The 14,386-nt window shown below is 28.4% G+C and overlaps 1 protein-coding gene across 1 annotated transcript in view; it reads left to right on the top strand.

The window, feature by feature from the left end:
• LOC111684077 overlaps positions 1-13,454 on the top strand; it is a 105,844-nt gene extending 92,390 nt beyond the window's left edge. Inside the window, exons 5-7 of the mRNA XM_046945168.1 lie at positions 11,689-11,951; positions 12,019-12,142; positions 12,231-13,454. Coding sequence (XP_046801124.1) covers positions 11,689-11,951; positions 12,019-12,142; positions 12,231-12,487 — 644 coding nt within the window. The 3' untranslated portion in view covers positions 12,488-13,454. The remainder of the gene's footprint in view (positions 1-11,688; positions 11,952-12,018; positions 12,143-12,230) is intronic.
• The last annotated feature ends 932 nt before the right edge of the window (positions 13,455-14,386 follow it).

The following is a 14,386-nucleotide window of genomic DNA, read 5'->3' as shown; positions in this document are numbered from 1 at the left end:
GACTATAGTCTAGACTATAGACTAGACTATAGACTAGACTATAGACTAGACTATAGACTAGACTATAGACTAGTCTATAGACTAGACTATAGACTAGACTATAGACTAAAATATTCTATAAGCTATACTAAAGACTACACTACTAGATAAAACTATGCTAGACTAAATTAGATTAGACTTTAGTCTATACTTAACAATATGGTGTAAACTAAACTATTATAGTAACGAAATTTGGTCACACAAGCCCTTCAGAAATATTTGTATCTATATGTTACTTATATACCTACATACATATATATGCCCTAGTATTGGTATTATTAACACACAATACGCAGAGACTTTAACAATCGAATTCATTTTGCTCAAAAACTCCAAAAATATACCACTGAATTCCAAGGAAACTTTTACATAGAAATTTGGAAATAAAAATATAGAAAATTTGATTTTTTTCTTTTAATACTACCATACATATTGAACAATAAAAGTGTTTTGTATCCACAATAATCTGTATGTGTTTCTTTTTTTTTTATTTGAAGAGGACATTTTTTGGCAAATTGTTTTTCTTTTTTGTTGCAGCCACCTAGACTGCACATACAAAGGAAAAAGAGTTTTTACAAAAAAAATATTGTGGATGGGCGTTTGGTACTGTTTGGTTCTTTTTTATTTAAAATTTCCTATTTTTATTCGTATTAACATAAAATCACTGTAATGTTACTGGCAGCAGTATTTATTTTCGTTCAGTTGTCGTAATGGATTTTTTTTCGATTATTTTCATTTGTTTCTATGGTTTGGTATTGTAAGAAAATGTAATAAATTCTTTGGGGTTTCTTACTTCGTTTTCGAAACATATTTTTTTCTGTTACTAATTTATTTTGCACACCGCAGTGCGTAAAATCATTGTACCATCGCACTATTGTTATTACAAAAAAAGGATAAGAATATTAAATTGTTGATTGAAAAAAGAACCTGCTTTCTGCTTTCTTTCGCTAATTATAATAATAATTATTATAATTCATTAGTAGTAAATAAATAAGATCACAGAATTTCCGCCCGAGCTCTTCTAGTAGGAAATAAAAGTGATCAGATAACTTCATGAACTAAAACTGAACTAGTACTGAACTAGAACAGAACTAGAACAGAACTAGAACTGAACTAGAACTGAACTAGAACTGAACTAGATCTGAACTAGAACTGAACTAGAACTGAACTAGAACTGAACTAGAACTGAACTAGAACTGAACTAGAACTGAACTAGAACTGAACTAGAACTGAACTAGAACTGAACTAGAACTGAACTAGAACTGAACTAGAACTGAACTAGAACTGAACTAGAACTGAACTAGAACTGAACTAGAACGCATATATAATATTTTCAAATACGTAGCTGTAGAATCATTGCTTACGTGTTACAAACATAACTTGACAGTTACATACATATACACAATACTCTACCTCAAACGAAATATGTAAAAAATTGTAAGAAATGAAACACAATAGAAATGTGTTTTGAAAAAAATTATTATATAAGCATTCTTAGAAACAAGTAAAGCAAAACATATGCTCGAAACTGAGGAATAAAGGAAATCCTTCGTGTATAACAATAACTATGAAATTGTAGAAATAATGTGGTTGATATAAATAAAAGTAATATTACAGGTATATTACAGGTTTTGTTCTCTAAAGATATTTTTCTTAAGGTACAATAGGCTGGTCCTTGATACAATGCTACTAAGTATTGCTATAGTTAACAAGTTACTTTTTTTAAATTATTTACTTGATTAAGAGTCATACTAATGTATACAAACTATATGCATCATCATATAGTTTAAGACAGAATCATTTTTACGTTTTCTTTTTTCTATATTTTATAACAAAACTCCTACATTTAAACAATGTTTGGAATTTTTGTTTTCAAAGGCAAAAATTGCTAGGGGATTTCAAGGTCTCATAACACTATAAGATGTTGTTTTATTAAATAAAATCAAATAACTTGCTTTTATAATGTTAATTATTTACTAAATTAGAATATGAATGAAATTGATTTTAAATAAATAATAATTCCCAGATGTAAGATATTAAATTGTTATTAGTAGTTTTTGATTACAATTGAACTCATGTATAATTTACATAACTATGGGGTCTTAAAATTAAACTTGTGTATACCTTAAGGAAATATGCTTGTATTTTTGATTTCACATATTAGTTTGTGTTGTATTTAGATTTTATTTCATTTAAAACCGAACATTAGAAGATAGAGCAGAGTAAGATTAAATTATTGTTAAAGTTAAGACATCTGACTTTTATTTTGGGTTTTGACCTTAAAGAAAGTTTAGGTTAGAATATATTAAAGTAAATAATCTTTATTCTGTCAAAAAAAATTAGTTCTAAAATTGTCTTAAAACTGATATACCCAGCAAAAGAAGAACTTCCAAAGAAGCAAAAAAGAAGTGGAATTTACTATATGGATGTTCTGAAAAGTCCTGAAAATATTATGATTTTAACACAGTCTTGTGAAAGGAGGAATGTCCTTTTTTATTTGATTCCAAATTCACTACATCTGAAGTCATTCTCAGGAAGTAAACCAATATAAAATAGTTCAATTCAAAAACTTTCAAATAAATATAATTTCCCTTTTAAACAAAATTGGATTCTTTTCTATCACTTGGAAGTCAATAAATATCACTTCTACAGAAGGTAAAATACTTCAATAAATGTTACTTTTGAAGTGGTGATGAGTTTTATCCTTTTGGAAGTACTTTATTATATTTTTTCTGGGTAGGTGATAATCTTTGGTCGGATATGTCCGTACTCTACTTTCTTGCTTGTTTAGTTATGTAAATTTTAAATTTTATATGTATAAAATATGTAAATTATTTCTCTATAACTTTTTAAATTTAATACACATTGAAAATTTTCCGAAAAAAACGAATCAGTTAAAAAGCTTAAAATTCATACACTAGAGACAAAACGGCAAACACAAGTTAAAAAAAAAAAACAGTAATAATAGAAATAACTTTGGCACAAAGGCAAATCGTAATGCCAAAGTATAAGAATAATATTGATAATCCTTAATGCATGATTTTGCCTTAAGCAAAGCATATGCATATAACTACCAGTATCTAAAACTCTCAATTGTATGCAAATTTTTTTGTTTCATTTTCCCAGTAAATATTATAAAATCAATTTTCATTCCCCTTTTCTATACAAATTTTTTCTTTCTTTTTACATTTTTTTTCTTTTTGTTTTTAAAAAACTTATAAATTTTACATAAGTTGTAAGCAATTTTGATTGTATACAAAGGGGAATTTAAATAAGTTTATGTGAGTACATATGAGAGGGTGGGGCAATAGAATAATCAAAATATTTGTAGAAGGGGATTACAAGAAGTTTTTGATACATGTGTTTATAATAATCAATTTTCAATGGCAACAAACTTAACTCAAAGAGTTATCAAAGCCAGAAACTACAAAAACAGCAAAATTATTCCTCTTTCATATCTTTTCTTCAATTCCTAGATCATCTGACAACTTGGAAACCATATTAATAGATTTACTCTTTCCCCAACTTCAGTGGCTGGTTCAACTTATGACAAAATTATATTAAACATTTTTTTTGCTTTTTCCAAACGTTAAACAAACAAATAAGAGTTCTATATTCGGCAGTGTCGAATCTTATATACCCTTCACAATGGTATGTTAAAAAACAGTCAGTACCAGAAAGTCCTCCTTTACATTACTTTCTTCGGGCTCAACATATTTAATTTCATGTTCCTAGTTTCAATATTATATAATATTCAAAAAGTACCTTTTGAAAAACGAAAAAGTACCAAAAAGTTCCCTTTTATGGGTTCTAACCTAATTCAGATACTACATGCTTTATTTCATATTTCTAGGTTCAATATTTAGAAAAAATTCAAAAAGTACCTTTTGTAAAACGAAAAAGTACCAAAAAAATCCCTTTGGATGTGTTTCTGTCTAATCCTACATACTTAAATTAATGTTTCTTAGTTCATTATTAAGAAAACTTAAAAATTACCTTTTGAAAAACGAAAAAGTACCAAAAAGTTCCCTTTAATTGGTTGTCATCTAATTTCGAATCTACGTACTTTATTTCGGCTTTACATATTTAATTTCTAGGTTCAATATTATAGAAAATTCAAAAAGTACCTTTTATAAAACGAAAAAGTACCAAAAAGTTCCCTTTTATCCCTCTTGCTCTGCTGCTCTCGCTCTGCATTGTTTTTAAAACCAAGAGTACGTAACAAAATTTACCGTATTTTGTTTTTGTTTTTTGCAATTTCCGTTTACGCATAAATAAAATATCTCAATTTTTGATAACATTTTCAGAGGTTGTCGTGGATTTTTGCTCATATCACCATTATTTACGGACCGATTTTGCTGATTTTAAAAAGCGATCTTCCCGAAAGGATGTCTAACAGAATTATTAAAGACTCGAATCTTGGGTTCTCTAAAAACTGATTTTAACAAACATACAGACAGACGGACATGGCTTAGTCGACTCCCCTATCTATAAGAATCCATTATATATGAATGAAAAACTTATATCTACCCTTCTCACGAAGGTGAAGTGTATAAAAATGTAAAAAAAAACTAACTAAAAATATTAAGTCACTTATCATTTAAATGCCATATATGACTTAATTTAACAAAAATATCTCATATTTTTATCCAACCTCCCATAGTTTTTAAATTACCCTTATTAAAGTCATTTTTTATTTTATTTTTTTGCCTTCTGTTTCATTTAATATAGCATAGTTTAAGGTGTTGAAAAGTATGAGTGTATAAGTGTTTTAACAGACAAAACTACATACATACATATGTACATTTACATATACAGGTGATGCCACGAACAGTGGTATTGAAAATTTTGTCAGTGAAACAGCAGGTTGTCTTCAATACTAATACTATGTTATTTATTACATCACTTTTAAAACCTGCTGACATTTGACCAAATGCAAAAAGTCGTCACCTATGTATAAGTATCAAAAATTTCATATGGAGTTTTTAACACTTTTATTGGAATTTCATGTCTTGTAGCATGAAGTTTTATTTGTTATAATTTGTTCTACTCTACTGTGCAAAGAAAAAGTATGTGTGTATGAGCTTATACCAAAAAGGACTTATCGGTATAAAAAAAAGCACACACACTCACCTATATAAGAAATTTACATAATCTGCTTGGATGACTTCACTGTTTTGAAATAATATAATCACTAATACAATCAAAATTACCACTAGATGTAAGACAACTACATATATATGTACCAAAAAATTCAGTTGACAAGAAAAATAAGTGAAATTGATTACACAACATTTTAAAAAGTCATATAAGCATGAATGAACATATGACACTCTACACAATTTCCAGAGAACTATACTACTTAAATATAACTGCAGAGTATGGTTATCGTCACACTGCTCGATAATTTACGTTAGGATATAAATTGTAATTAAATATATTATAATGGATAAAAAACGATTTTTTTGTACTTTTATAATATTGTTTGATTATGAAATATTTCGCATTATACATGAAATTTTCGTAAATATTACGAAAAAATTTAGTTACGGAATTTATTAGATTTTTTTTCAGATAAAAAGTGACAAAATGTATTAAAAGCTGAAAATTTTAAAAATCATTGCGACAATTTTACACAAGACGATAAATTAATATAGGACTAAGCTATTGACTAGACTATAGGCTAGATTATATACAATAGACAAGACTAATGACTCGACTTAATACCTGAAAATTTACTAGACTTAAGAATGAACTGAGGACCAGACTACAGGCAACACTTTAGGCAAGACTATAAACTAAAGACAAGACTATAGACTATATAATAGAATAGACTCGATTTTAGACATAACTATAGACCTGACTATAGATATATTATAGAGTAGGCTATACTGTAGAGTTGATTTGTCACTTTCTCTCACTCCGTTTGTAACACATCGTACTATTGATGGTAGACCCACAAAAGTATATATATTCTGGGTGCCTATTAAATACTAAGTCGATCTAGCCACGTCTGTTTGTCTGTCCGTCTATCTATATGTCTGTCTGTCCGTCTGTCTGGCTGTCAGATAGTCTGTCTGTTGAAAGCACGATAGGGTTCGAAGGAAAGAAGCTTAAATGCTAAAATTTTCCACAAATATTCCTTATAGATAAGGTTTGATTGTTATTGCAAATGAGCAATATCGGTCCACGATTTTGCAAATATGAGAGCTATGACTTAAAAATGTTTTGCGCTAAAATTCGATATAAGTAAGTTTTTTAAGTTTATTGCAATGATTTTATTTCATTACGAGGAGGGTACCGAAGCACACTGGGTAAAGCTATTAAAATATAAAAATAATATATAAGAACATTTACTATTACATTAACATACATATGAAGGATAATTTTAAACACATACTGCAACAAACTAACACACACATACAAACTTTTTAAAGGTATACAAAACCAATACAGAATAAAAATGATAAAAAATGTTCCAAAAAAAGGAAAAATAGATAAAAAATAAAGGCAGTAGAAGCAAAATATGTATAAAAATTGTATTTCTTTACATTTGTCTGCTTGTTATTTAGAGTTTTTTTTCCTAAAAATTTTTCTAGACAATTTTATTTATGCCCCCACTGAGCTATGCGACAAAATCTTTCTTTGAGGTGTTAAAATGTATAGAAAGCGAGAAAAAAAACACAACTTTTAGATAGAAATCTTTATGGAAATACTATTATTTTTATGCGAAAGATTTAACAAAGTTTATCTGAAACGGAAATTTGTGTGCGGTTTAACATATGTCAGTTTGTGGTAAATGGTAATAAGGAATTGAGTTTTTTATTTTTTTATTATACCCTTCACAACCATCAGCAGAGTTTAGTGATGAGGGTAAACTATTGATATACCAAAGAATGTTAATATATAATTTTATTTAGCTGTTGGAAACATGTATTTATAACCTTGATTGCTAACAAGTTTAAATTTAAATTTTGATTTATTTTTTTCGAATAAGTTTTAAAAATAGAAAATAAAGTTTTTTCGATAATAATTTCTAAATATTATGCATTCGCATGAATATGCTTATAAATAACTTATGAAATATAAATTAAATTTAGTTTTTCACATTATCTTTAAGTTCTCTTTAACTTCAATTAATAAACTGTTTTGGTGAAATACTTAAAACAGAAACAAAATTTAGAGCAGAGTAAAATAATGAGAATAAAATGCAATAAAGAAAATGAAGGAAATTTTCAACATAAATACATTAAACTAATGGTCTTTCTGCAAAATAAAAAACAAAAAAGAACTGCTTCGTTGCGCCTGACCTGCAAAGAAAATAAGTGTTGAAAAACTTTTGGTGCCGTATATTTTAGCTAATATCTTTTCTGCACATTTGTTCTATATGTAAACGAGAACATATAAAATAACATTTAAGCTAAATATGGTCGATTAAAATAAAAAAAAAACAATTCCTATCTTTAAAAGTATTTAATCAAAGTTTCTGAGTATTAAACTATTGAATATACAGTCAATTTAAAATTCTCAACTGAAATTTGATATTTTTACAAAATGTGGAAAAAAAGACCAAAGCAAACGAAAAACTTAAAATTATTTTCAAAAATTCTCCTTTTTTAAATTCTCTTGAATATAAATATCAAACAGACAAATAAATATATTTCTTTTTAAACTAAAAAAATTGCATATTTCCAGCATCTTAATGAGAATCTAAATATAAAGAGCAAATATTTTTGTATTTTCAACAAATGGGAAAAACACATTCTACCATAATGAAATATTCAAATAAAATATGGTCAGTTTTGCTACTATTGCGCTTGTTTCTGACTTAAATTTCATTATTAAACAAAGTTCGTTTAGTATTTCTTTCAACAACTAAGGCACTAACACTGCAATGCTTTAGTCCTTTTTCGTAGTCATTTTCTACCAGTCAGGAAAGTAAAGTCCGTGTTAAAGGCAACAACAAACAACAGCAGAAAAATCTATTTCATTTATAAACTCATTAAAATTAAATGGCACTAGAATTGTAAATGAACATATTTCATATGCAGCAGAAATATACGAAAACTACATTTAATAGAAACAGGAAAAAATGTCAGCAGACATTTCTACATAAATATTATGTATGCAGTCTACATTCAACCAAAAAACAACAAATACAAACAACTCATGTGTATGTTACTTCCAGAAGAGGAGCAATATTTTAACCAAAAATTTCGCTCTTATATTTATTATTTACTGCCAAATAATTATAGCCTATATACTAGAATATAGACTAGACTACAGACTACAACTATACACACAAACTATTAACTAGACTAATGACTAGACTAGACTATAGATTGGACTATAGACTAGACTATAGACTAGACTAGACAATAGATTGGACTATAGACTAGACTATAGACTAGACTATAGACTAGACTATAGACTAGACTATAGACTAGACTATAGACTAGACTATAGACAAGACTATAGACTAGACTATAGACTAGACTATAGACTAGACTATAGACTAGACTATAGACTAGACTATAGACTAGACTATAGACTAGACTATAGACTAGACTATAGACTAGACTATATAGACTAGACTATAGACTAGACTATAGACTAGACTATAGACTAGACTATAGACTAGACTATAGACTAGACTATAGACTAGACTAATAGACTAGACTATAGACTAGACTATAGACTAGACTATAGACTAGACTATAGACTAGACTATAGACTAGACTATAGACTAGACTATAGACTAGACTATAGACTAGACTATAGACTAGACTATAGACTAGACTATAGACTAGACTATAGACTAGACTATAGACTAGACTATAGACTAGACTATAGACTAGACTATAGACTAGACTATAGACTAGACTATAGACTAGACTATAGACTAGACTATAGACTAGACTATAGACTAGACTATAGACTAGACTATAGACTAGACTATAGACTAGACTATAGACTAGACTATAGACTAGACTATAGACTAGACTATAGACTAGACTATAGACTAGACTATAGACTAGACTATAGACTAGACTATAGACTAGACTATAGACTATAGACTATAGACTATAGACTAGACTATAGACTAGACTATAGACTAGACTATAGACTAGACTATAGACTAGACTATAGACTAGACTATAGACTAGACTATAGACTAGACTATAGACTAGACTATAGACTAGACTATAGACTAGACTATAGACTAGACTATAGACTAGACTATAGACTAGACTATAGACTAGACTATAGACTAGACTATAGACTAGACTATAGACTAGACTATAGACTAGACTATAGACTAGACTATAGACTAGACTATAGACTAGACTATAGACTAGACTATAGACTAGACTATAGACTAGACTATAGACTAGACTATAGACTAGACTAGACTAGACTATAGACTAGACTATAGACTAGACTAGACTATAGACTAGACTAGACTATAGACTAGACTATAGACTAGACTAGACTATAGACTATAGACTAGACTATAGACTAGACTAGACTATAGACTAGACTAGACTATAGACTATAGACTAGACTAGACTATAGACTAGACTAGACTATAGACTAGACTATAGACTAGACTATAGACTAGACTATAGACTAGACTATAGACTAGACTATAGACTAGACTATAGACTAGACTATAGACTAGACTATAGACTAGACTATAGACTAGACTATAGACTAGACTATAGACTAGACTATAGACTAGACTATAGACTAGACTATAGACTAGACTATAGACTAGACTATAGACTAGACTATAGACTAGACTATAGACTAGACTATAGACTAGACTATAGACTAGACTATAGACTAGACTATAGACTAGACTATAGACTAGACTATAGACTAGACTATAGACTAGACTATAGACTAGACTATAGACTAGACTATAGACTAGACTATAGACTAGACTATAGACTAGACTATAGACTAGACTATAGACTAGACTATAGACTAGACTATAGACTAGACTATAGACTAGACTATAGACTAGACTATAGACTAGACTATAGACTAGACTATAGACTAGACTATAGACTAGACTATAGACTAGACTATAGACTAGACTATAGACTAGACTATAGACTAGACTATAGACTAGACTATAGACTAGACTATAGACTAGACTATAGACTAGACTATAGACTAGACTATAGACTAGACTATAGACTAGACTATAGACTAGACTATAGACTAGACTATAGACTAGACTATAGACTAGACTATAGACTAGACTATAGACTAGACTATAGACTAGACTATAGACTAGACTATAGACTAGACTATAGACTAGACTATAGACTAGACTATAGACTAGACTATAGACTAGACTATAGACTAGACTATAGACTAGACTATAGACTAGACTATAGACTAGACTATAAACTAGACTATAGACTAGACTATGGACTAGACTATAGACTACAGACTAGTCTATAGTGCAGTCTATAGTTAGTATATAGTCTAGTTTATAGTCTTGTCTATATTCTAGTATATAGTCAGTCTATAGTATAGTCTATAGTCTAGTGTATAGTCTAGTCTATAGTCTAGGATTAAACTTTAGACTGGACATTATAAATATTAACTAGACTACGGACTTGATTTGAGACTAGACCGCAGAATATGGATAAGATTATAGCTAGTTTTGTTTAACCTCTTACCTCGTTATTTTCCATGCACATTTTGAAATTTATTTTACAAAGTTTTAGATTGAATTTAAAAATTTTTTAAATTATTCCAAGTCCTTTTTCTCACTTTCTCATTTACTTTCAGCCTCTAAATATCATTATTATAATAATTTTTCATAACTTTTCAATCCTTGCCCCTGGCTTAACACAAAACCAACATAAAAAAACTTGTTTTATTTCAATAATATTTGTTTTGTCCCATTAAGAACAAGTAAAAAAAATTTCTTTCATTTTTATTTTAAATTTATGCTAATTTTCATACTTTTATTTTTTACCTTAAAGTCTTTTACAACCCAAAAAAAATGTGCCACATCAAAATTTAAATCAACTTTTCATATTAAGATGTGTGGTGGTATGTTTTTGGAATGTCTGTATGAATGTGAAAAACTTCTTGCTACCAAATAGAGAAAATACAATGAAAATAAGGAAGTGGTTTCCTGTCAAATCATTATACACATACATTCATACCTGTAAACTTTTATACACATTTTACAGCATATAAAAAGACATATTTGGGCTACTATGAATTAAATATGTACATTTTTTCTAAATAAATATAGTGTGTGGAGAACTTTGGGTATATTTGTATAAATTATGAAATTGTAAATTGCTTTATGAAGGAATATATATTATTCTTATAAAGGACACTACTTATTATTAACATTATTTTTATTTATGCCTTGCAGGTTGTCTAAATATTTTTCTTTAGTATGGAGAGAATGACTGTAATGTTTAGATTTGATTTTAGGTTAATAAAATGGGTAAAAATACTTTAAAAGCAGAGAAACTTTGAGGTATAATACAGGCTATCAGTAGTCAGGTTTTAAATCTTTTTCCTTTTTGTCTTTTGTTATAAACATTGCTTATGAAAATGATTACTAATATTTGCTGATATTTAATTAATTTTTTTGTGTTTTTTTTCTAGTGACTCCCTCACGAGGCCCTCGTATAACCGGTGGACAACAGCGTTACCAAATTGGAGATTATGTACGTGTCAACTGTTCTTCCTATCCCTCCAAACCGGTGTGTCATTTAAGTTGGAGCATAAATGGTGAACCGGCCAATAGATCTTATTTAAAGTATTACGATAATGTTGTCTATGGCAGAGAGGGTCTAGAGGTGGCGATATTGGGCTTAGATTTTAGAGTAAGAAGTAATCATTTTAGAAATGGTGATATGAAATTAAAGGTAAAATATTTAAATTTTTTTTTAATTTTATTAATTATAAATAAATGTTTTAACCTTTTGTCTATAGTGTGTGGCCAAGATATCCTCGCTTTACTTTCAGAGTAGAGAAGAAAGTGTAGAATCTGATCGTCCACAAAAAGCACCCGTATTGGAATCTAGAGAAACAGTAGCAGCCAAATCAAGAGCACATGGTATTTTATAGGACTAAAAACAATTTATTTAATATTTGATTATAAAGTGCTATTATTAAAGTAATTATTTTTTTCTAATTCTTACTAGGTACATCCAATTATGGAAGTATACATCATTATAATGGTATATCTGCTAGTTATCTACTAACTTTATTAGGCTGTCTATGCCTTTCAACACTTGCAACAGCTACAACATCTTCAAGCATAAAAACCTCTGCATGCAAAACAAAATTACGCCAAACTACAGCTGCTTTATCTAAAACTAATAGCAGCAGCAACAGCGTTAGTAATAGCAATAGTTTTAGTCTTTTTAAGTTACTAATACATCATTTAGTATTTAGATAACTGGGTTAATTTCCACAAAAAATGAAATGAAAATCACTGTATTTGTAAGAAATGTAATGTAAAATTGTATGAAATATTTAAGTATGTGGTATGTGTGTAAGGATAAAGAAATATAATTTTAAATTCTTTAAATACAACTCTGTCTTTAAGTGAAAAACAAAATTTTGAAATTTAAACAAGAAATAAATGATATAGAATTAAAGCAAAGTACTCGTATGAATGTGAACTCTTAAAGATGAAACTTTTTAAAAGTTAAATTTTTATATAAAAACATAATTAAACTAAAAAAAACTACTAAACATCATTTTCATCACCTCTAGTTATCGTTTAACCGCTTGTTATTGTTCCAGTTAAGACTGGATATTTTAAAGTTAAGAAATAACTAGACATTGTGAAAATGGGGAGAAATTTAGAAAAATAAACAACATATAATAAGAGAATTCTTACAAATTACAAGAAAAAATTTTGAAATTTATCGATAACAAGAACATTTTTCCGATGTTTACAGAGTTTAATCAGTGTTTTTTTAAGAATAATTTAATAATATATGCAATACACTAAAATAATCCATGCTTAAAAACTTTGTAATTACTTTTTTCGTAATATATATGAAAATTTCCTATATAATATGAAATATTATTTAATCAAACCCTTTTCTAATTTAACGAAAGTACAAAAGAAAAACTATTCTAATAAATTTGTTTTTAAATTTGTTAAAAAGTTTTATTGTCCAATTCACAATCGATGTAGTATCGTTGTAGAGTTGTATGTCATAAAAATTTTTCAAATAAAATTTTTTTAAAATAAAATAAATGAATTATAAAACAAATACTAAAGTATAGTCGAGCATGGCCGACCATGTAATACCCTACACCATGAGTATATTTTTAAAATTTTTATTTTTCATAAAGAAACTTTTATGTTGAATTTTACCTTAATTCAAAAGTATTTAAGCAATTTATTGATAAAAAAACTAAAATTTTCTAAATGAGGCATTATATAGGTCAAATATGGGCCGATCCTCGGTAAATTTGGGAAAAGGATATGTTTTTAAATAACAGTTAGTTTTATTGAGTTTCATTGCGATACAAATGGTTACAAGTCCAAATCGGGAGGTACGGTTGTATGGGGGCTAGGTGAAATAATAGACCGATTTCAACCATTTTCAATAGGCTTCGTCCCTGTGCTTGGTCCAAATTTCATCAAATTATCTTGAAAATGTGGCCTTTACCTTGCGCACAAGGTTTACATGAACAGCCAGCCGGACAGACGGACGGACGGACGGAAGGACATGTCTTAATCGACTCCGAATGATTCTGAATCGATCGGTATACTTTAAGGTGGGTATTGGACCAATACTTTTGTATGTTACAAACATCAGTACAAACGTATAATACCCTCCCCACTATAGTGGTGTAGGGTATAATTACTTCCTGAGAATGACTTCAGATGAATTTGGAATTAAATAAAAAGGACATCCCTCCTATGACAAGCCTGTGTTAAAACCACAACTTCTTCAGGTCTTTTTATTACTTCCATGAAGTAAATTCTACTTCTTTTATGCTTCTTTGGGAGTACAATCATACAATGTACGATATTTTTCGTATATATTATGCAAGGATTATTTTTAGTGCTTAAACTAAAACAAAACGTTATCATTATTAAAAATTCTCCATAAATAATCGAAATCTTCTTCTCAGAATAACTCTAAAATCTTGTTAGAAAATATTCACCAAATAAAGCTTGTATGTTATCGATAAATATTAAAATTTCGCAAATAGTCTTAGGGAAATCAAATTTTCGACATAGGCTAAAGTCTTTTTTCAGATTCTCTTTTAAATATAGAAAAATAAGTTGAAGTTTTTAATTAGGAAAACCCAGTAAATCTAACTAAAACAT

Source organism: Lucilia cuprina, chromosome 2 (assembly GCF_022045245.1).
Source record: "Lucilia cuprina isolate Lc7/37 chromosome 2, ASM2204524v1, whole genome shotgun sequence".
NCBI lineage: Eukaryota > Metazoa > Arthropoda > Insecta > Diptera > Calliphoridae > Lucilia > Lucilia cuprina.
The sequence above is the reverse complement of the archived record's forward strand: the minus strand, read 5'-3'. Positions and strand labels throughout refer to the sequence as shown.